The sequence below is a fragment of the Narcine bancroftii genome, chromosome 9, assembly GCF_036971445.1.
Source record: "Narcine bancroftii isolate sNarBan1 chromosome 9, sNarBan1.hap1, whole genome shotgun sequence".
NCBI classification, from domain to species: Eukaryota; Metazoa; Chordata; class Chondrichthyes; order Torpediniformes; family Narcinidae; genus Narcine; species Narcine bancroftii.
This window is the reverse complement of record NC_091477.1, coordinates 80,405,466-80,429,704: the sequence shown is the minus strand read 5'-3', so window position 1 is coordinate 80,429,704 and position 24,239 is coordinate 80,405,466. Positions and strand designations below refer to the sequence as shown.

Here is a 24,239-nt window from a genome sequence, read left to right as displayed (position 1 = left end):
TTGGGAGGAGTGGGAGGTACTGATTTATAGGTGGAGATTGAATTCACTATTATTGAAAAGAAAAGATTTTTATGAGTTTGTTAGAACACAAATTCGGACATTTGTGAAGTAAATTTGAACTCTGTAAATGATAATTTTATTATATTGGATGCTTTGAAAGTGTATCTAAGATGTCAAATTATAAGTTTTACTTCCAAAATTAAAAAAGGAGTATATGAGAAAGATTGATCAATTAGAAAAAAAAAGAAATGACAGTAACCCATAAATTGGGTTCTGAAGATAAACATAGACAATTAATCAATAAAATAACTTTACAAACATTAAAAACATTACAAGCTTATAGAACAAAGAAAGCAATAACAAGAACAGAACAAATCTATTATGAATTAGATGAAAGATCACATGATGTACTTTCTTGGCAATTAAAAACAGGTCTTGAGAACAATTAATGCAATTAAAAAGGACACTAATGTTATTACTTATAAGCCTCAAGAAATAAATGAATCCTTTAAGATTTTTTAATTTGAAATTATATAGCTCGGAATCTCTAAAGGACAAAAATAAAATAGCATTTATCACAGATAACTTTGCCTAGACTAGGTTTGAAAGAGCAAATTGAATTGAGTACTCCCTTTACTCAGTTAGAGGTGAGGGAGGCTATGAGTTCATTACAGAACAATAAATTTGTGGGAGAGGATGGATTCCCACCTGAATTTTGTAAAGAATTTAAAGATTTATTAATTCTTATTTTTATGAAAGTATTAGATCAGGTTTCAGAAACCCATACTCTCCAAGAATAAATTTTGATGGCAGTAATTACAGTGTTATCTAAAATAGATAGATACCCTTTAAAGCCTTCAGCTTATGGAACTATTTCATTATTAAATGTAGAATGTAAGATTGTGGCAAAAATTTTGGCAAATAGGATGACTAAACTGCTACCTAAATTAATAAATATAGATCAGTCAGGTTTTTTTTTTAAAAAGGGACAGTCGGCTGAAAATGTGGCCAGATACTTAGTGTAATCCATTTAGCACAAAAAAAGGAGATTTGAGTGTTGTAGTGGCTCTAGATATAGAAAAAAAAGCATTCGACAGATTGGATTGGGACTTCTTGTTTAAGGTGTCGGATAAATTTGGATTTGCATCGACCTTTGTAGATGGGATTATATAATAATCCTAAAGCTAAAGTAGTGACTAATGGTCAAATATCTGCACTGTTTCAGTTGGCCAAGTCAAGTAGACAAGGATGTCCCTTATCTCCAACTTTGTTTATTTTAGCTATAGAACCACTTGTAGAAGCAATTTAGAGTGATTTGGAAATTAAGGGATTTAGGATTGATCAAGAAGAATATAAAATTAATTTATTTGTAGGTGATGCTTTAAAATATTTGACTGAACCTGATACTTTTTTTTCAAAAAACTATGTATAAGCTTGGAAAAATATGGGGTAATAAAATAAATTGGGATAAAACTGAAAAAAGACTATAATCAAAGTCAAAAATGGACAAAAGATGGTATTAAATATTTAGGGATTCATACAGATAATAATCTGAAGAATTTATAATAAACTGAATTATCATTACTTAAAAAGGTTGAGGAAGATTTTAAAAAATGGATCAATTTACCTATATCTTTAGTGGGAAGGGTTAATGAATATATTTCCAAGAATACGATATTTTTTCAAACATTACCTATTTTAATACCTCAAAAAAAATTCAAGAATTGAACAAATACAAGATAACATTTAAAAAAAGTTAGCATGGAAGTGGCACCCTGGTTCTGTGCCCCACCTGCCATACCCTAGATATGCCCTATGTGGATATGTCTTCTTGCAGGAGAATCTGGAAAGAGGTCATCCCTTTGAGCTCAAGTTGAAACATATATTTCTCTCAGTGGGTGTCTTTGGAAAACATTGAAGCAGGATCTGTGAATATTTTTACATAAAGGTAGATTTTTTTAATAAATAAGGGGTAAAAAAAAAATTGCGCTGGATAATTGAAATTGTGGAATGAAGATTAAAATTAAATCAGTGGCCCTTGTAAAATGTGGATCAGGCCTGAGGTGAAGTGTAGCCTTTTCCTGCTTCTTGCTCGTATTTGTAGGTTAAATTATTTCTTCACAAATACACAGCTCAAGTGAACCTACTATTGGAGCAGTGACTGCCAATAAATTGCAGGGAAGTTCAAAGTCCATGCAAAATTGACCACCAAAAAGCTGTACAGCTATGGAAGAGTGGCTAAATGTCTTCTTGCAGAATGCCACAGTTTACAGTGTTAACAGCCTTGGAAAACCTAACCATGTAGTTGCATTGTTCATCAGAGAGGTCTGGAAAGGACATGATGTTTCTGAAGACTCCCTGGGACTACAGTCTTTGCTAACTGGCAAGTCTTTGCCTGAGCTATCTGACCCACCCTGAATGGCCAGCTGCGACCAGTAATGGACTGATGTCAACTGCATCATGGAATGTTTATTCCAGCTGGCAAATGTTATAAAAGGTAATTTTATTAATTTTAAATCACTCCGAGGATTTTGGAATGAGTCTTCGCAACAGGCCTAATTGTCGAGATTAACAGTATTTAATCACTATAAACTCACAGTCATAGTTTACATGCTGTTAGCCCAATTCCAAGGCAGTACTAAGGGAGAGGATTGGGCGATACCACCTTTATTAGGAATCCTGAAGGGGAGGAGTTATAGTATCAGGGGCGGGCCAGGCCAGCCAGTACAATGACTACAAAACAGTGTTCTACCACAATAAACAGGCTAGATATCAGATCAGATATAAAATTAAGCCCCATTCCAGATCCTGGCTAATCTGGGCCATAACTGAGGCTCAAAGTTTAACCAGGTTTGATGCCCAACTGGCTCAAACCATCCTGTGATTGACACCTATTAGGATGGAGAAGTGTAGCCAGGCTGTAATTCAGGTCTCACTATTTCAGCAAAGCCAATTAATAAATTAGTGTTACAAGCATCTAGTTCCACAGAAAATGTTCAACACCAATTGTCATACAAAGCCCTGAACACCAAATTACTTCAGTAATGAAGTTGGAGTGAATGCCAGGCAAAATAAATCATTGCAGACAGAAATGTCTGACCCAATTTTTTATCTGGAGATGATTTCTAATGTAATTTATATGGGATGAAACTGAATGCTAATATTTTATTGTCTAAAAATTGGGCATTTTGTAATTTCAGTCATTTAGTCTTAATTATAATAACAAAATGATTGAGTGGGCTTATTTGATGAATAAATGATATTGGTCGGATTTCTATTTCTGCATAAATGTAGGAGTGATTTTACAGTGACATTTTACATTTTCTCTCTCTGCTTGTGATGACAAGGCCACATTTGTGGCTGCCCCTATGACCTACATAGAGAAGTAGGGTATTGTAATTGCTTCTGCACACTGCAACAGGAGAGCAGACCTGGTTCATGCGGAAAGGAGCATATTCATCTCTTGAGTCAGAAGATATGCTTAAAGTTCCGCTCCAGATTTTTGAGAGCAAAGTCTAATCAGAAACTCTTGCACATTGTTTAAGAAGTGATGCACTCTTGAAGGTTGAGATATTAATTGGCTGTAATGTAATGGAAAGAATCTTCAATGATGATATCAAGCGAAACATGGTCACTAATAATCTGCTCACTGATGTTCAATTTGGATTTCCTTGGAGCCATTTTGGCTCCAGACCACAACACATCCTTGGTGCGAGTGTAGACCAAAGAGCTGAACTCCATAGATGATGTGAGAATGACTATCCTTGACAGTAAGGCAACCTTTGATCAAGTGTGGAATCAATGAGTTCCGGTAAAACTCATGGCAAACTGACCAAAGGAAGAGTGTTGTGGTTACTGGAGGTCAATCATCTCAACCTTAGTTCATTACTGCAGGACAGTGTCCCAGGCCCTATAACCTTCAATTGTTCTATCACAAGGAGAAGTCACGTGATGGAGTAGTGGCTGGTAGGAGAATACCAGCCCTCTCCAGAAAAGAAGAAAAAAAGTGAAGAAAGTGCAAAGCTCAAGAAACACAAAACACAACAAATAAAAGATAAAGGTGTGGAGAAAACAAAGAAAATAGCACCTAAGAAAGAAAAACCAAAATCAACAGGAAAAAAAGAAGGAAAGACGTCGGAAGAGAAAGGAGAAGGCCTTACCTGCATGAAGTAGCAGGAACCCGCCGTGGACAGAGGACCCCACTCTCCGAGCTTAGTGGAGACCCCTCAGGGTCGCAATCTCCTGACCGCGGGACTGCAAAAATGGCTCACTGAGCCAAACAGAGGTGCGCAACTGCGCACAACAAGTAAAAGGAGAGCACCGACGGGAGGGGGGCCCAACTGTGGAGTGAACCTACACAGCACAACCAGCTGAGAGATGCCTGACAGCAGGGCTCTCAGCTGGAAGAGGAGGAAAGCAATGGGAAAGGGAGTGATAAGAAAGAAAAACAGCAACAGGAAGCCCAACAGATAACTAGGCCAGAAGAAGAGAACCAACATCAAGAAGCCATGAAAAAAAAAACAACCAACAGACTGAGGCAAGCAGCTCAACAAGAAAGTCAGAAGAGACACAGATACAAGGAAGAGAAGTAGAAGACACAAACCCAAGAACAGACACAGAAGAAGGAGAAGAAGAACACCAAGCTCTGCACAGAGGAATAGAAGGCAAAATAAATGGACAGTACATAGATAAAAAACATTTTCAAGAACAAATGAAAGCATTAAAAGAATGGTTGACACTAGAATTTAGTGAAATGAAAAGAAAAATGAAAAGTACAGAAGAAAAAGTGAGTAGAATAGAGCTGGACATAACAGATGTAGGGAAAAGATTAGAAAATGTGGAAGAACGAGAAATGGCTATTGAAATGGAAGTGAACGACTTAAAAAGAAAATTGGAAGAAAGTGACAAAAAAGTTAAAGAATCACAAGAGTTGTTAGCTCCGAAGATGGATATAATGGAAAACTATAGTAGGCGAAACAATATAAAGATAGTGGGCCTAAAGGAAGATGAAGAAGTCAAAAATATGAAAGAATTTATAAAAGAATGGATCCCAAAAGTCCTGGGAATGCCAGAGATACAGGAAGGAATAGAAATAGAAAGGGCACACAGAACACTAGCCCCGAAACCACAGTCACAACAAAAACCAAGATGTATTTTAGTAAAATATACGACAAGAGAAAATATACTGGAGAAAGCAAGGAATAAAATTAGAGAAGACAAAAAACCATTGGAGTACAAGGGTCAAAATTTTTTTTTTTTTTTAACCCAGACATAAGTTTTGAACTCCTAAAAAAGAGGAAAGGGTTTAACACAGCAAAATCGATCCTATGGAAAAAAGGCTATAAATTTATGTTAAGATATCCAGCGATGCTTAAAATAATTATCACAGGGGAAGTGAAACAGACCGTTCTTGGATCCAGAGAAAGCACGAGAATTGGCAGAACGCCTGCAGGACAGAAAGAGAGATGAAGAGATGTAACAAGAATGAAGAACGATGACAAACTATATATAAAGATGTAAAAATAATGTATAAGTAAGAACTAAAGAAGGGAACTAAGGGAGAAATGGGAAAAAAGAGGAGGGGAAAAAAAGAGAAGAAAAGAGAGGGTGCTTTGTTTTAATGTGAAGATAAATGTCTTTTCTGGGGGGGCTGGGTGGAAGAGAATAACAGTCACTGCGAAATCAGTTGACACTTGCAAACGGGTTCGCAATCCGAATGGAGAGGGGAGTTATGGTTGCCCGGCAAGGGACAAGGGGTGACTCAGAGAGGGGGGGACACTTGGGGTTAAGGAAATTTTAGATGTGGGAGTTGTTGAAGTGTTTTATGTTTTAGAAGTGTTGTCATACATTGAGTTCAAAAAAGGAAAACTGAGAGATAAAAATGAGGAAAAGGGGAAAGGTGGTGGTGAGGAAGCGGAAATGAGGTGTAAACAGAGTATGAGATGGGCATGTTAAACTATATGACTATAAATATTAATGGAATAAATAACCAAATCAAAAAGAAGAGGCTATTAAATTTACTGAAAAAAAGAAAAAATAGATATAACATTCGTGCAGGAAACACATCTAACTGAAGTGGAACATAATAAATTAAGGAGAGACTGGGTAGGGCAGGTAACGGCAGCATCATATAATTCAAAAGCCAAAGGTGTAGCTATATTAATCAATAAAAATGTACCAGTCAAAACAGAGGAGGAAATAATAGATCCAGCAGGGAGATATGTAATGATAAAGTGTCAGATATATTCAGAATTCTGGAATTTGGTCAATATATATGCACCTAACGAAGAGGATCAAAAGTTTATGCAAGATATTTTTTGAAGATTGTAGATATGCAGGGGAATATATTGATAGGAGGGGATTTTAACCTTAATTTGGACCTAAAGATGGATAAAACTGGACAAAGACTAGCAAAAAGAACAAAGTAGCCAAATTTATGGTTAAATCAATTCAGGAAATGCAACTTTTGAATATATGGAGGAGGCAATACCCAAAGGAGAAGGAATATTCATATTATTCGAATAGACATAAAACATACTCAAGGATTGACCTATTCCTGTTGTCAGCCCATATCCAAGGGAGAGTTAGGAAAATGGAATATAAAGCTAGATTGTTATCTGATCATTCACCCCTGTTATTAGCAATAGAACTGGAGGACATCCCACCAAGAACATATAGATGGAGATTAAACTCCATGTAACTTAAAAGACAGGAATTTAGAGAATTTATTGAGCGCCAAATTAAAATGTACTTTGAAATAAATACGGAATTAGTGAAAGACAAATTTATATTATGGGATGCAATGAAAGCCTTCATTAGAGGGCAGATAATAAGTTATGTAACTAAGATGAAAAAGGACTACAATCGGGAAATAGAACAGCTGGAAAGGGAAATAGTAAGTACAGAACAAGAACTGGCAACAAGGGAAGATACCACAAAAAGAAGAGAATTGGCGGACAAAAAAAAAAAAAATACAAAACATTAGAAATGTATAAGGTGGAGAAGAACATAATGAAAATAAATCAGAAGTATTACGAGTGATGAGAAAAAAACGCACAAAATACTAACCTGGCAGCTTAAAACAGAACAAGCTAAAAGAACTGTATTGGCATCAAGGAAAAAGGATAAACAAATTACATATAACCCAACAGAGATCAATGAAAACTTTAAGGAATTCTACGAACAATTATACCGAACTGAGAACGAAGCGAAAGAAGACAAAATAGATGAGTTTTTAGCTAGAATTGAACTACCGAAAATTCAAGAGGAGGAGCAAAACATATTGATAAAACCATTTGAAATAGAGGAAATACAAGATATATTAAAAAAGCTACTGAACAATAAAACACCTGGAGAGGACGAACTCCCAATGGAATTCTATAAAACATTTTAAGAGTTATTAATTCCTCCTCTACTGGAAGTATTGAACCAGATAGAAGAAAGACAAAACTTGCCAGATTCATGTAAAACAGCATAATTACAATAATACCAAAGACAGGGAAAGATCCACTAACACCAGCAATATCTCTACTTAATTCAGATTATAAGATAATAGCAAAAACTATTAGCAAACAGATTGGCCGAATGTGTACCAAAAATAGTAAAACTAGATCAAACTGGATTTATTAAGAAAAGACAAACAGTGGACAATGTCTGTAAGTTCATTAACTTAATCCTTGCAGTACAAAGAAATAAGATACCAACAGTGGCTGTTGCTTTAGATGCAGAGAAAGCCTTTGACAGGCTAGAATGGAATTATTTATTCAAAGTATTATAGAGGTTCAACCTACCAGGGAAATACATTAATTGGATTAAAGCATTATATAAGGGACTACTGGTGAAGGTGAGAGTAAATGGATATATATGTTGAACCAATTTAAATTAAGCAGGTCAACTAGGCAGGAATGTCCACTGTCTCCCTCACTGTTCGCTTTAGCAATAGAACCATTGGCAGAACTGATAAGAACAGAAAATAAAATAAAAGGGATAAAAATAAAGGAGAAGGAATATAAAATAAGTTTATTTGCAGATGACATCATAGTATTCTTAACAGAACCAGAAATATCAATAAAAGAATTACATAAGAAATTGAAGGAATATGGAGAAATATCGGGGTACAAGATCAATGCAAATAAAAGTGAAGCGATGCCAATGAATAATGTGGATTACTCAGAGTTTAAAAAAGAATCACCATTTAAATGTCAAACACAAGCAATCCGATACCTAGGTATTAGATGAAATAATAATTTAGGCCACCTTTACAAATTAAATTATCAGCCATTAATGAAAAAATTACAGGATGACTTAGAACATTGAAAAGAATTACCACTAACACTGATAGGAAGGGTAAATTGCATTAAAATGAATATCTTCCCAAGGATACAATACCTATTCCCATCATTACCAATTCCCTTAACAGAGAAATTCTTCAATGAACTAAAGAGAATAATAAGGATATTCTTATGGAAAGGGGTGAAACCGAGGATAACGCTAGATAAATTAACAGAATGGTACAAACAAAGGGGCTTACAGCTACCAAACTTTAAGAATTATTATAGAGCAGCACAATTAAGATACCTATCAGATTTTTATTAAACAAGGGAAAAACCAGATTGGACCAAGATAGAGCTAGATAAAATACGGGAGAAGGTACCAGAACATATATTTTATAAGTGAGATGAAAAACTGGGGCAATATAGAAGTTCACCAGTACTTCACCATTTACTCAATATATGGAAGAAGATTCACATAGAAAGGAAAAAAAAACAAATTACCAACTACCAAAATTATTATTGACACAAAATCAACTAATCCCTTTCACAATAGATAACCGTTCCTTTAGAGAATGGGAGAGAAAAGGATTTAAAAGAATAGAAAATTGTTTTTTGGGAATTAATTTATTATCCTTTGAACAAATGAAGTACAAATATGGAATAACTCATGGTGCAATGTTTGCATACCACCAAATGAAAGCCTACTTAAAGGACAAATTGGGAAGTAGACTGAGGTTACCAGAAGGAAGCATCTTTGAATATGTGATTACAGAAACAATGATAATAAAAAGATTTATAACAAACATGTACATCAAGCTGCAAGAGAAGGAAAATGATGAAATAAGCTATAAACCCAAACAAAAGTGGGAAAAAGATCTAAACATAAAGATAAAAAATGGAATATGGGAAAACCTATGCTCCGGTACTATGAGAAATAGAGTAAACACGAGGCTACGCATGATGCAATATAATTGTTTACACAGGCTATATATCATGCCCCAAAAGTTAAATAAATGGGATCTAACATTATCAGATAGATGTTTTCACTGTAAGAAGGAAACAGGTACAACAGTAAATGCAATTTGGGCATGTGGGAAAGTGAAAAAGTTTTGGGAAGATCTAAACCAGGTATTAAATAAAATCACAAAAACCAACATAGCAAAAAATCCAGAGATCTTTCTTCTAAGTAATATAAGAAATAAAGAATTAGGCCTCAAACTGGATGAAGCGCAAAAAAAGTTTTATTATGATAGCCTTAGCTATAGCAAAAAAATGTATAATGTCAACTTGGAAATCAGAAGAAAGCCTAAGAATGCAGCAATGGTACATAGAAATGAATAAATGTATTCCATTGGAAAAAACATATAATTGAAAAAATAAAGTCACATTATTTGAACAAATTTGGGAACCGTACATAGAACACAACAGAGGGGGCCTACCGCGGACCTCCACCCCCTAAAATGATAAAATGAGAAGAAGACGAAATGAACTGACCCAGTGTGTAAAAGTAGATGACACAATTTTCTTGTTTATTTTCATTGTGTGATGACATTGTTTAATGGGTTTACTGTATCATATATTTTGAACGTTTAATGGGTTTGGAGGGGGTGGGAAGGAGGGAGGGAAGGGGGGGGGAAGGGGAGAAAATGACACTGTATATTCAAGAGGGAAATGTTTGTGTGTATTTTGGTTAATGTGGTTCATAGTGCGAAAAAAAAATTGTTCTATCACGACTTTCCTTCTACCATATGATTAAGAATGGCATTGTTCACACTGAAAATGTCACAATATTCAATTTCATTGGCCTCTCCATATCAAATGAATTGGCTCATGCATGTTTGTAACAAGACTTAAATGACATTCCAGAGTAGGCTGGAAAGTGACAGGAAGCAATTATGCCACTCAAAAATGTCAGACAATGACAATCTCCAACACAAAGAAGGTCAAACTGCTTCCCCTGACGTTAAGTGTCATTAGCACTAGTGAGTCATCCATCAACAACCATAAATTGAATGGGATCAAAGAAATGAAAACAAGGCTACAAGAGGCTGCATATCCAATGGTGAACGAATAATTTCAGTCATCCCGCCCAGTGTCTTTCCCATTCTACAATGCATTAGTCTGTATCCTGCCTCAATGACTACCGCTCGATCGCACTCATGCCCATGGTCATGAAGTGCTTTGAGAGGCTCATCCATGGGGCATATCAAGTCCTGTTGCTCCTGTCACTAGACCCACTGCAGTTCGCATACAGATCCAACCACTCTTCGGATGAAGCTATTGCCACCACCCTCCATTTAGCCCTCACCCGCATGGGAAACAAGGACTTGTAAGTTTGAATGTTGTTTATTGACCTCAGCTTGGTATTCAACACAATCATACATCAGTAGCTGATAAGGAAGTTGCGCCTGCTGGGTTTGAACACCTCCCTCTGAAATTGGGTTCTCAACCCTTTCAGGGAGACCTCAGGCAGTCCAGATTGTAAACAGCATCTCCAAGACTATCACACTGAGTATGGGGTTCCCCCCCACCAGGGCTGTGTGCTTAGTCCATTGCTTTTCACTTTGCTGACCCATGACTGTGCAGTTAAACACAGCTTGAACCACATCATCAAGTTCATTGACAACATGACCATGATGGGTTTGATTAGTAAGAATGACGAGTTAACATACAAAGATGAAGTGCAGTCGCTAATGGACTGGTGTGGAGCCAACAACCTGTATCTGAACATAAAAAAAAAAACAAAAGAGATAGCTGTCGACTTCAGGAGGGCCCGGGGGAACCATGCTCCGCTGACCATTGATGACTCTACCATTGAGCCCATCAAGAGTATCAAGTTCCTTGGTGTACACTTGGCACAGAATCTCACCTAGTCCCTTAACACCATCTCCATAACCAAGAAAGCCCAGCAGTGCCTCTACATCTAGTGAAGGCTGAGGAAAGTCCATCTCCCACCCTCCACCCTCACTACATTCTACAGAGGATGTATTGAGAGCATCCTGAGCAACTGTATTACTGCCTGGTTTGGAAGCTTTACCTCCTCAGACTGCAAGACCCTGCAGAGGATAGTGAAGTCAGTTTGAAAAGATAATTGGGGGTTCTTCTACCATGAGGAACATCTACAACACTAGTTGCAGGCGAAAGACAATAAACATTGCAAAGGACTCCACACACTCAGCATGTAAACTATTCTCCCTTCTGCCATCTGGTAGAAAGTACTGCAGCACTCAGGCCCTTAGGTCTAGAATGGGCAACAGTTGTTTCCCCAAGCCATCAGACTCTTGAATTCCCAGAACATATGTGAATAGGTTACCGTGGACTTTTACTGTATATGTCTTAAGATTTTAATATTTTAGTGTGTTTAACTTCTATTCTAATATATTTATGTAAATATGCTCCTTGGTCCTAGAGAAACACTATTTCGTCTTTACTGTGCAAGCATGGTTTGAACGATAAATAAAGGTGACTTGACTTGACTAGTTAGGGGTGTGATGGAATCATTTTCACTTCTCTGGCAGACTGGAGCCCCAACAACATTCAAGAATCTCAAAAACATTCAGGATACTGCAGTCTGCTTTACTGGTGCCCCATCCACCATCATAACCTTTTATTTCCTCCACTACTGGCACACAGTGATTTCAGTATGTAATACAGGTACTTCCCGACTTGCAACTGTAACTGAGACTGAAGAATTGGTCGTATCTTGAAATGGACACAGGTCGGAATTTTGCCCGCGCATGTGGAGTATCGAAGTCTTAAAGCAAACTTTTTAATCAAATCTTTTTCTCATCGTAGATTTGATGATAACAACTTAAAGCTTCATGAATTTGTCGATCAACCTTGGCAAATCTTTCCATGTAATGGTCCATGCTTACCTTGTGTGAGTATTCGGTTCGCACCCTACAATATTGAATTCGTACCCTCAAATGAACTCCAATATGTGAACCCACTGCATATTCACCAACCGAAGACTCGCACAAGGTAAGCACGGACCAGAATATGGAAAGATTTGCCTAGGTTGATCGACAAATTCAGGAAGCACATAGGATGGCCGTGCCCAGACTATGGACCCCGAGATGCCGACTAACAAGGTAAGTACACACATTTTGGCCCCGTGTCCCTGTTATAGTTTGTTAAATACAACATAAACCATGTAAATTTTAAATTTTTTCTTTTTTTTAAAACAAATTTTTGGATGGACGTAAGTCACAGAGGTCGCAAGTCAGGGAATACCTGCATATACAAAATACAGTGATGTTGCTCATCAATGGTTTTCCAACATTCCCATCTTTGGTGATCAATATGGATTCCCACTTGAAAGGAAAGCTGTAGATCATCACATTCCAATAATGTATGGTCCTTGTCATCAGTGGTGAAATCATGGGAATATCAAGATTTTCTCTTTCATCCTGCTGTAGCAATATTTAATTATATTCCTCATTTTAATTATCTAGAGTGTAAACACCCACCATTGCAAAAACAATTAACTTCCATAAAATATCTTGTCTAAGATTTAAATAGTTATATTTCTCAACCAATAATTCAGGGATCATCAACATTATCATAGAACATTTCAAAACAGTACAGGGCCTTTGGCCCACAATGTTGTGCCATCCAAAAAAAGAAACCTATTCAACAAACTAAGCTTTCCCCCCTCACACCTACAATCCTCTATTTTTCTTACATTCATGAGCCTGGGTCTAAGTCTTTTAAATGGGCCTATTGTATCAGCTTCCACAACCTCCTCAAATGCATTCCCAGAGGCACCCACTAATCTCTGTGTGAAGCACCTGCCCCTGATGATGCCCCTCTTAATCCTGTAGACATCTATTAAGTCACTTTTTATCCCTTTTCACTCCAAAGAGAAAAGACTTAGCTTTGTTAACCTTGTCTCCAATCCAGCCAACATCCTGGTAAATCTCCTCTGCACCCTCTCCAAAGCTTCCACATCCTTCCTGTAATGAGGCGACCAGAACGAAACAGAATATTCAAAGTGTGGTCTAATCAGAGTTTTATAGAGCTGAAACATTACCTCATGGCTCTTGAACTCAATTCCCCAACTAATGAAGGACAGCACTCCATAAACCTTCATAATTTCCCACCAACCTGGGCAGCAACCTTGAGAGATTTACGGATTTGGACACCAAGGTCTATCTGTTCTTCCACACTGCCATTAATCATGTACTCTACCTTTAAGTTTGACCTTCCAAAATCATCATTTCACACATATCACACATCACAACTCCATCTACCACTTCTCCACCCACTCTAAATCTTGTCTATATCTTGTGGTAACCTACAACCACCCTCTACTCAATGCACAACACCTCCAATCTGCTTGACATATGCAAACTTACTGACTCATCCTCCACTGTTCATCCAGGTCATTTATAAAAATCTCAAAAACCAGGTCAGCCAGAACAGATAACTAGTCACTGACCTCCAGGCCAAAAAAAAACCCTTCCATCTGCTACTACCCTCAGCTATCTGCAGGCAAGCCAATTCTGAATCCACACAGCTTGTTTCATCTTGTTTTTCCAAAGTTTTAGGAATTTTCATGAATCTTGTCAAATTGGTGAGAGTTAGTTGTTAGACAGAATTAAAATCATTATGGGTTCTTTATTTCCTGTGATGTACATAATGTTGGAGAGAGAAAGATTCCAGGAATAGCAGATGAATTGAAATCCAATGCACTCTCTGTGCCTTTACAAAGATGATGACATTTCCAACACTGACATTAATATCTGAATGCACTTTGCACAGAGTGCAGTTAACTCTATTTGGGAGACTTGACCATGAACATGATTACAGCAAATCCCTTAGAGTAAATATGTAAGGATGGCATGGTTAATTTAGCAGTTAGTGCAACCCTATTATTATTTCAGTAACCTGGGTTCAAATCTGGCATACTCTATAAGGAGTTTGTTCATTCACCCATGTCTGTGTGGATTTCCTCTGGGTGCTCCAGTTTCCTCCAGATGCTCAAGATTTCCTCCCATCTGTAAAAACATATGGGGGATTGTAGGTGAATTGGGGTATGTGGACAGCACAGGCTCGGAATTTACATCGAAATTAAATTAAATTAGGTGTTGACAAAGCAGAAAACTTGAACCATGCAATCAAGGAATTCTGCAGCACAGAGAAGGAGGATTCAACTCATTAAACATGTAGTTACTCTCTGAAACACTTGTGTCACTTAATTCCATATTTCCCATAAGCCTTCAAATTACTCTTCAGTATCACATCTCTAATCGCCTTTTACAAATTCCTACTGGATCAGATTTCACCACTCTTACGCATTACATTATTGATTTTAATCCTACATAAAGCAAGTTGTTCTTATTTTCTTTCTGGATTTCTTGCTAATGACTTCAAAACAATTACCTTTGATTTGTGACTTATCTGCCAGTAGAATAATTTTCTCTACATTGTTTCATATTTGATTGACTAAAAGGGGACTGGTCTCAGATTCTCTAATCTTTTAACTTCACTAATTTCTAATTTAATTTCATCAGCGCAGCCATTCTATCAAACATTTTCTGCCTCCAACTCAGAATCTGAGATGTCACACTCTTCTGCACTTTCCAACTGCTCAACAAAATTTATCATTGTCTTTCAAAGTACATCATTTTGGACTCATCTGCCTTTAACCATATCTGCTCGAATTTCATTGTTGGCGTGCTTGGGCTGTTTTAGAGAGGAAGAGAACCAATGCTTTCTTGGTCAACTCATTAACCATTTTTTACCAAAATTTAACCAAATTACATCCTGTGTTTCTATTCTTTGAATAAATTATTGTCAACAGCATCTACTGCTCATTCTGTTATTTCAAAGAATTCAGTCGGGTTAATTTATAATCTCCTTTTATCAAATCCAGACAAATTCCACATTAATTTTGTTCTTGATAATGGCCTCAAAATGTTCTCACACCAATAGACTGGTTGACTACCTATAGTCATGTCAACATAATGATTGGAACAAATAAACTTCTTTCCTTTATTTGCCCTTGTGTTCCACAGGTTTTAATTTGTGATCAACATGTGATTGAAGTGCACATTCCAGATATTATTCAAGGTTATTTGTATACATTTTGGTTTGACCATGTAGGAATTACAGCATTTGTTATACCTTGTTCCCCATTTCAGGTCACCATAATATTTGGAACATTTGGCTCTACAGGTGCATGTGAGTACTCAGGTATGTTTAATTGGTTCATTGATGCAGGTGTAAGAGAGTGAGTCTAAGCTTTTGAACACTTTTGGAGTCTGCTGTTGCCATTTTTCAATACGAGGACCAGAGTTGTGCCCAATGAAAGTCAAAGGCACCATTATGAGGCTGATAAACAAGAATAAAACAGTAGGAGATAACACCCAAACATTAGGATTACAAAAAAAAAACAGTTTAGAATATAATTAAAAGCAAAGAGCATATTGGTATGGATATTTCAATGATTACCTCATGAACAGAGGCTACACTGCACGATGCAAACCACTCGTTAGCCACAGAAACAGGATGGCCAAATTTTACAGTTTGTTACGAAGTATTTAAAAGTCCCTGCAAAATTCTGGAAAAAAGGTCTTGTGGACAGATGAGACCACGATTAACCTGCATTAGAGTGATGGCAAGAGCAAAGTGTGGAGGTGTAAAGAAATTGCACAAAATACAAAGCATACCACCTCATCTGTGAAACATGGTGATGTTAAGGCTTGGACATGTATGGCTGCCATAGGTACTGGGGCACTAATCTTCATTGATGATGTAACTGCTGACAGCAGTAGCAAAATGAATTCTGAGTTGTACAGAAACATTTTATCTGCTCAAGTTTGAGCAAATGCCTCCAAACTCATTGGATGGTACTTCATCCTACAGCAAGACAATGATCCCAAACATACTGCTAAAGCAACGAAGGAGTTTTTCAAAGCTGAAAACTGGAAAAAAATATTTTGGCCAAGTCAGTCACCCAATCTAAATCTAGTTGAGCATGCCTTCCATATGCTGAAGAGAAAACTTAAGGGGACAAGCTCCCAAAACAAGTAGGAGCTGACGATGGCTGCAGAAGAGACCTGGCAAAGCATCAGCAGAGAAGATGTTTATGAATCACAGATTTCAAACAGTCATTGCATGCAAGGGATATGCAACAAATTACTAAACATGATTACTTTAATGTACATACCATTGCTATGTCCTGAAATGAGGGGACTATGTATAAAAAGTTCTGTAATCTCTACATGTTCAAACCAAAATGTAAACAAATACCTTTTAATAAAATCTGGAATATGCACTTTAATCACATGTAAATTGTTTGATTACAAATTTAAAACTGTGGAGCACAAGGACAAATAAAGGAAAAAAAGTGTCTGTCTCAAATATTATGGGGGGGTCACTATTTTTCAAATAATTTCCATTAATGCCTACGTTTACTCTGCTTGCTTCTGCTTTGCAATAAGCTTTATCGTCCTTTTTCGGAAGGTAAGATATGAAGTCATCACTGGTCATTCCCTTTTCTTTCCCACAAAAAAAAACAATTTTATCCCCAAAGAGCACATCTTTGGTTTTGTATGATTTGTTGTGTGTTTTGGGCTTTAGATTTTAACTTTTCTCCTGAAGGGAACATGCATCATTCGCACTAAGGTCTCTGAATGCAGGTTTACTGATATGTTTTTCTCTTAGCTATTTTCAAAATGGTATTTAATGTAGGAAATGGGGAGATTATGTACATTGATAAGAAGAATTGAATGGCAGACTATTTTCTAAATGGAGAAAGATTGCACATCTGTGAAGTACAACGATATCAGGGTCTTCTCCTGCACAAATCACCAAAAATACTATCAGGCAGATGAGGCAAAAGGTGAGGAAGACAAATGGCCTTATTTCAAGAGGTTAGAGTTCAGAAATACAAAATGTTCTTGCAATTGTTAAGGATATTGATGAGGCAACATCTGAAGCTCCAAGAACAGTTTTAGTCTTCTATTTAAGAAATGATATCTTGGCACAGACCCTGTCCAAAAGAGATTTTTTAATTTATTGAGCAGCTGAAGAAATTAAATGAAGAAAATGGAGTTTACAAGAATGAGGGGTGATCTTATTAAAGCATATAATGTCCTCAGGGAACATTCCAAAAAGATGGTGAAGTGTTTCACCAGTGGAAAAATCTCAATAGTGACAAAAGAAAAGAGACATCATTTAAAACTGAACGGCGTAAGAATGTCTCCTCATGGTTAATGCAGTCTGTGCCGCAAAGGTTTGTGAAGTAGTTAAAGAAGAATAGAAGAAAAAAAGAATAGAAAAGGTCAAGGAATATGGGGAATGGGTGCAGAAGAAAAGATGTGACCTCGAGCTGAATGGCAGAGCACATGATAGGTTGAGTACCCTTTTTATGCTCCTGGTTTCCTAATTTATTACAACTCTGTTCTTGTTCCTTCGGATGTCACTGAAACTGGTTCATGTTCTTCCTCTTGCACACCTATGTCGTACAGTGAGTCGGAAAAGGATTATTGTCAGATTATGTGGTAAAGCCATCACTCAGGGAATTTTGGATGATGCCTGCTAAGGGTGAAAATAATATGGAAAGTGCTATGGGTAGAATGCTTGCAACAAATTTCAATCCAGGAAATTCAAATTAGAGACATCAGATTGAATAAAAAGAAGTAAAACATTAACTTGTGGTTTGTAGTTCCCACAACCCTGGCCATAGGATAATCACTGGCGCTACCATGTGAAGTCATAAAAAAAGCCTCTATTAAGATAATTGTTAACAAATAAGTGCAGATTGTATTATGAATCAGAATCAGGATTTATTGTCATGAACAAGTCATGAAATTCAGTGTTTAGGGGCAGCGTCATAGAACAAACATTCATATTATAATCATTTTACAACCTTACTATAAAAAAGAAAATAATAATAACAATAAGAGTTCACGAAAAGTAAGGCAGAGTCTTTGGTTCACTGATTATTCAGGAATCTGATGGCAATGAGGAAGAAGCTGTCCTTGTACCATTGAGTGCTCATCTTTAGGCTCCTGTACCTTTTTCCTGATGGGAGCAGAGTGAAGAGGGCACGGCCTGGGTGGTTTGGGGGGGGGGGGGGGTCTTTGAGGATAGAGGCTGCTTTTTAAAGACACCACCTCATGTAGATGTCCTCGATGGAGTGAAGTCGGGTGTCTGTGATATCGCAGGCTGAGTTATCAACCCTCTGGAGTTTAACAGCAGATGTTGGAAATTGGAAATGAATATGCAAATATCAAAGAGGATATTCACCATCTTGTGGGAAAAGAAGATGAGTGAACAAGTCTTCAGAACTGGAAAAGTGAGAAAACAGATGTCTTAATGTATAGGTGGAGAAAACAAAAAGAAAATCTTTCATGGGGTGTTAGGCCAAAGTTGGTGACAGGTGACACAGTGCTTTTGGAGCCAATTGGTTAATTGGTGTCAGCGCAGGGTCTGCACCCAAGATGGCAGTGTCTATAATCGTCAGAAGTCTCAAGGGTTGCAGACTCCATGGAAGGGGGAACTGGTGCAGGCAATAAAACAGGGAAACCACCCCCCCCCCACTCCGAGAGAAGCAAATCAGAGGAGACGATCCAGGGGGCAGTGATGATATCGGCGGACCAGTGAGGGGTTCTGCAGCTGAATGAACCACACAAAACACACAGGCAGTGGGCTACTGTTGACTCGAGGTGAGGAACCCATGAAGGCTGTGGGCTGCTGGAGACGGCGATCAAGGGACTCGCACCAGATATTGGTATCGGAGCCGGGATAGGAGAGGGTGATGCGAGAGGGTGCTGAGGGCACTGAAGAGTTCCTAATTGTATTGGAGGTTGGGATCTGGATCTCAGGTTGTCAATGGTTTGGACTTGACTCTGTGAGGCTGCGGAAGCGCTGGAGGCGAATCTACAGACGCTCAGTGACTCTGGGGTGAATTTCCTTTGCTTCTCTTTCTCTGACTGTAAGAGATACTTCAGGCAATTTCTCCCGATGGTGAATCTGTCCGCCTTACAGCAAGCAAAAGAAATTTTGTGTAATATGAAAGTGTTTTTATTACATGACAATAAATTGAATCTTGAATCTTGAATAGATGAATGGGAAATATAAGAGTGACTAAAAAAAAACCCAAAAGAATATGGAACTTTGAATGGCAATTTTTGGAAATGTGAACAAAAGAGAATGCTGGAAATACACCGAAGATCATGAAGTACCAGCAGAAAGTGAAAAATTGAGTTAATATTACTTGTGGATGACGCCCATACAGAAGTGCTAGTTCTGATATAAATAGAAATCGGTGATTTCAGCAACTGGTCCCAAGACTACAACACAGAGATGAGCTAATCCTCCTTCTATTTACATTTGGCTTTGTTGGAATAATGCAGGGGAACATCGAGGTCAGAATGCAAGTGAGATTCTTTCTGCCGTCACACAGAATTCTCAAATGCTATAGAAAAATAAAACCAACAGAAGCTGGAAAGCTGAAATAAAAACAGAATATTCTGGAGATACTTATCATCCATGGAAAGAAAAATGGACAAGGGTTTCGTTTCAGTGGAAGGGCTGTGGCACAGAAAGAAAATCCCGTGTGGCCTTTGAATTTGAGGATACTTCTGAACGAAGAGGCATTTAAATTTTTTTTTTCTTTCCTTTAGATACCTGATAAAATACATGTGATATGTCATCAATAAGAGTTCAGAGAAGTGAATGAATAATTCTTGGATTTTATTAACAGACTCAATGCTACCTTAGTCTGACCAGTGGGACTCTAAGCACCATTTGTTATACCAGCTGTGCAGATACTCCACAGCAGTAGCCAATACACAAGTACATCTATGAGAGTGACAGTCAGTAATAGTACATTCACTTCGCCAGAGTTTAGCTAAATTCAAAAAATACTGAGTGGGACATAAAATAGCTGCAAAAACTGCTTTTAAGTTTTAGAAACATGCAGTAGCCAAGTGTGTTGGCCAAAAGCATAAACATATTTAGCACTCATTGGAAGAAAATTCCACAGAATCATAACATAAAATGATAAAAAATAGCAATTCAGTTGCCATGGTCACTATCAGATTAAGAACATTTTCTCAGAGTTTTGTGGAAATGCGGGTTGGATGTCAGAGTGGAACAGGTGGAGGCTGTGGGGGTGGAATTGAGACTTTGGGAGAGACAGGGTGTTCATTCCAGCTGTGGTTAAAGGTAGAGGTTCAGGGGAAGGCAGGACATGTTCATGCTGTGCTGATATTTTCTGGGCTGACACAGAATCTTGCAGTAGTTTGTTAGATCGATCGACACATTGAGAAGAGGGTTGTATGTCACTAGCAGACGGTTGGGACACGTTAGTGGTTGGAGGAAAGGAGATAGTTAACTGCACACTGGGCGAGGCAAAGTCACGGAGGGAGACGGTGTCTTCTTTTCCATCTGGATACATAATGTAAGCATAGTTTGGATTTGAATGGAATCGCTGTACTCTTTCTATGAGTGGATCAGATTTGCTGTGTTTAACGTGTTTTCTCAACAAAACCTGTCCCAGTTTAGATAGCCAGGCTGGCAAAGTCATCCCAGTTTTCAATTTTCTAGGAAAAGTGAAAATACATTGGTGAGGGTTTTTGTTAGTAGCCGAGCATAGTAAAGAGTGAATAGAGTGTAGCTCCTCTGGCAATACATCTTGCCAGTGGCTGGCGGGGTAACCTTTTGATTTTAGTGCGAGGGTAATAGTTTTCCAAATAGTGGCATTACCCTCTCCACTTGCCGAAACCACATGGATTATAACTAGTGGTATGGCTAGTAGCAATACCTTTTGCCAGGAAGGCTTGTCTTAGCTCAGTGCTCAAAGACAAATCCTATATCACTATGAATAAAGTCAGGTTAGACAAAAATGCTAAAGATTTTATCAAGAGAGCGAATTACAATTGAAGCTGACACATCGGCACAGGGGGTAGCGAAAGGAAAACACGAGAATTTGTCTATAATGTTAAGGAAGCAGACATTTTTATTGTTACATGGTAGTGGTCCTTTGAAATCAATTCTGAGGCACTCAAAAGGTCTGGTGGATTTAATAAGGCTGGACTTGGAAGGCTGGGGTTTGCATTCTGCACAGACTACACATTCCCTAGTCATTTGCTTTACGTCTTCGAGCGATCACGGCGAGTTGGGTGACTTCACATAATAATGCAATCTTGTAACACCAGGATGACATAAATCATCATGAAGTTTTTTCAAGCAATTGGATTGTATGTTAGTGCAGGTCTTTACTATAGCGTCTACTTTTCATGGCTATGGGTTTATAGTCTGGGGTTAAATTGGCAAAAAGGTGTAGGTGTTTTAAGAGTCAATACCTCACAGATTGTCTCCTGGGGTATCGTGAATGAAGGTAGTGGCCCATTAAATACTCTTCATTTGGCTCTGGAAATCTAACCCCAACAATATCTGAGCTCATAAATCGGGCAATGCATGCAATTTAAAATCTTTGTACCTGGTTCTTTGTACATTCAACGTTACTCTACAGCAGTTTGCAATTTCTTTCTTGAGTCCATAACATGCCATAGAAATTCTACGCCTTAAAGGATATTGTTTAAGCCCCAAGGAGTTCGCTGATGGAGGATGGATATAGCTATTTGTACACCTAGAATCAAATAAACAGTCAACAGATTTCCCATTTACCTTCACCTTCATCGTGGCATGTTTCAACCCGTGGGGTTTGTCTTGATCGAGGGTGATAGAAACGAGGACAGAACTACGCAACATCCTGCAGGAGCTCGCCTCATCATTGGTCATTCTGCTTGTGGTCTCCGAGGAAGAAGAAGTGTCAAACAAGTCATCGGTTCTCCAGGTAGTCATTACTGCTGTCTTGCCATGGCATCTTATCTTGTCCTTTCTGCCTGTCTTTATCACCTTTCCATTTTTAGTCTCTCAGTGCGGGCTGGGCGATAACTCCTGAGCTCGGCAGGATCTGGCAAAGTACCTTCTTTTTCCACACCTGCACAATCAGCTCATCAGGCAGGGCATTGTGAGCCCAGATGCAGTGTCTGCCCACAGAAGTAGCACTTCCTCAAGCAGTTCCTTCATGGCTGCGTGGTTACACTCAGGAGTGGGTCATCATCACGGAAAGCAGGATTTGAAGGAATAGTTTCAGCACTTCGACCCACCTTGTCCTCTAGTGCTTTTGCTTTCTTCAGCGCCTCCCCGAAGGTCTTTGTCTGCAGTAGAACGGCATTAAAAGTCAGGTCAGGGGTCTCCAGTAGGCGTTGACTAATATACTTTGAGTCCAGTCCATTTATGAAGACGTCCAACATCAGAGCGTCTCGATGAGCTTCAGCTGTAACAGCGGCAAGGGTACAGGCTCTTGACAGCCTGTTCAGTGCGAGAGCAAAAGCATAATCGCTGTGATTTGGACGTTGTTTTCAGGTGTGAAATTGGTGCCTTGCGAACATATCATAGTAGGCTTAGAGTACGCTCAGGACATTTCCCTGATCACTGAGTAGGGAACATCTAGGAGAGTGACTAGATGATCCATCTTCTCAGGGTCTTGAACCTCATTGTTCGTTCACTTGTAAGCTTCAAAGGACTGGAACCAATTATGAAAGCATCTTGAACTATCTCCAGTCTTCCAGGTTTCAAGGAAATATCCATAGTTGAGTCTGTTAATAAAATTGATATGCCATCAATAAGAGTTCAGAGAAGTGAATGGAATAATACTTGGCTTTTATTAACAGATTCAATGCTACCTTATTCTGGCCAGTGGGACACTGTGCACTATATGTTATACTAGCCAGGCAAACACTCTTACAGCAGTAGCCAACATACAAGTACATCTATATAAGTGACAGACAGTAATACTACAATATGGCTTCGGGAACTTCATCAACATTGCTTGAAGGCAATGATCATAAGGGCTATAAATTATCAGGAACATGAGACCATTGTATGATGCCTTTGCACCATTCTAACATTAAATACAGAGTCATCTGGTCATTGGTTGCTCCAAATAATGCTGGAAGGATCTCACAGTCTCCTAATCTTTGTGCTAATGAAATTTCCATTTTAACATATCTATAGCCCACGTAAAGTTTCACCATAATAGTTGGTGAGAGTTGACTATTTCTTACCATGCAATTTAATGCGTCAGAGCTATGCAAGCCATGAACATCATCCTCAAGCTAATTCTGAAGTTGGACCAGGGACCCCCACATTTGTTCCCAATTCCAACATATTCTTTTGAATATTTTATTTAAAATTATTCAAAATACAGAAAACAATATTCAAATATTAATGTTAGTTCCATTATACAAACTCTCAAACCCACCAACCCCCTCACCTAACCAAAAATCCCCAAATAAAGAAAGAAAAAAGTAATAAAAAGTTTTAGTTGATCCAGACGATATTCTCTCATATGACATCCTTAAGGCTGCTATTTCGTGGAGTACTCAGCCATCTTGGGGGGGGGGGGGTGGGGGCTCATATTGCTGAGATGACAGTCTAGGTGATAGGCAACTGTCACATATGCTGAAGAAATGGCACAGGCTAACTGGGACAGACACGGTTGAAGGGGATTTTTAGAAGCGGAGGTTCCTTCAATGTTTACCTCGTCAAGTTCAAGGACCTTTGGTGAGTGTCTTTTGAGCATCCACCCTTGATCAGTTGGTGGTCATGTTGACCTCGTTATGTCCACGACCTCTGCTATGAAGTAAGAAAGAAGGATTGGCTATTTCCCCTAGTCAACAGGACCAAATAGAGCTGGAATAATTGCACCTTGTGAAGTGCCAGCACCTCATTAATCAAACTGATTTCACGTTAAACCGGATGTTGGATTATAGGCAAAAACTTGACCTGTGTCAATGCTCTAAAGTCTCCAGATACATGAAATCCAAGCTGAGGGATTTTGGTGATCCAGATTCCCATTTCCATTATGTGCACCTGGTCTTGGTAGGTCCGCTTCTCCCATCCCAGGGATACACTTATTTGCTTATGTGTGAGGATCGGGCT

At 38.2% G+C, this 24,239-nt stretch overlaps 1 protein-coding gene across 2 annotated transcripts in view; it reads left to right on the top strand.

Moving 5' to 3' along the window:
* Nucleotides 1–24,239, top strand: part of LOC138742327 (C-C motif chemokine 20-like) — a 107,340-nt gene that overhangs the window by 56,560 nt on the left and 26,541 nt on the right. Inside the window, exons 1-2 of one of the 2 annotated variants that reach the window (XM_069896589.1) lie at nucleotides 12,108–12,364; nucleotides 15,419–15,458. In XM_069896589.1, coding sequence (XP_069752690.1) covers nucleotides 12,338–12,364; nucleotides 15,419–15,458 — 67 coding nt within the window. In that variant the 5' untranslated portion in view covers nucleotides 12,108–12,337. Of the gene's footprint in view, nucleotides 1–2,321; nucleotides 2,498–12,107; nucleotides 12,365–15,418; nucleotides 15,459–24,239 lie in introns of those variants that run through there. The other variant, XM_069896590.1, reaches the window with a different exon arrangement.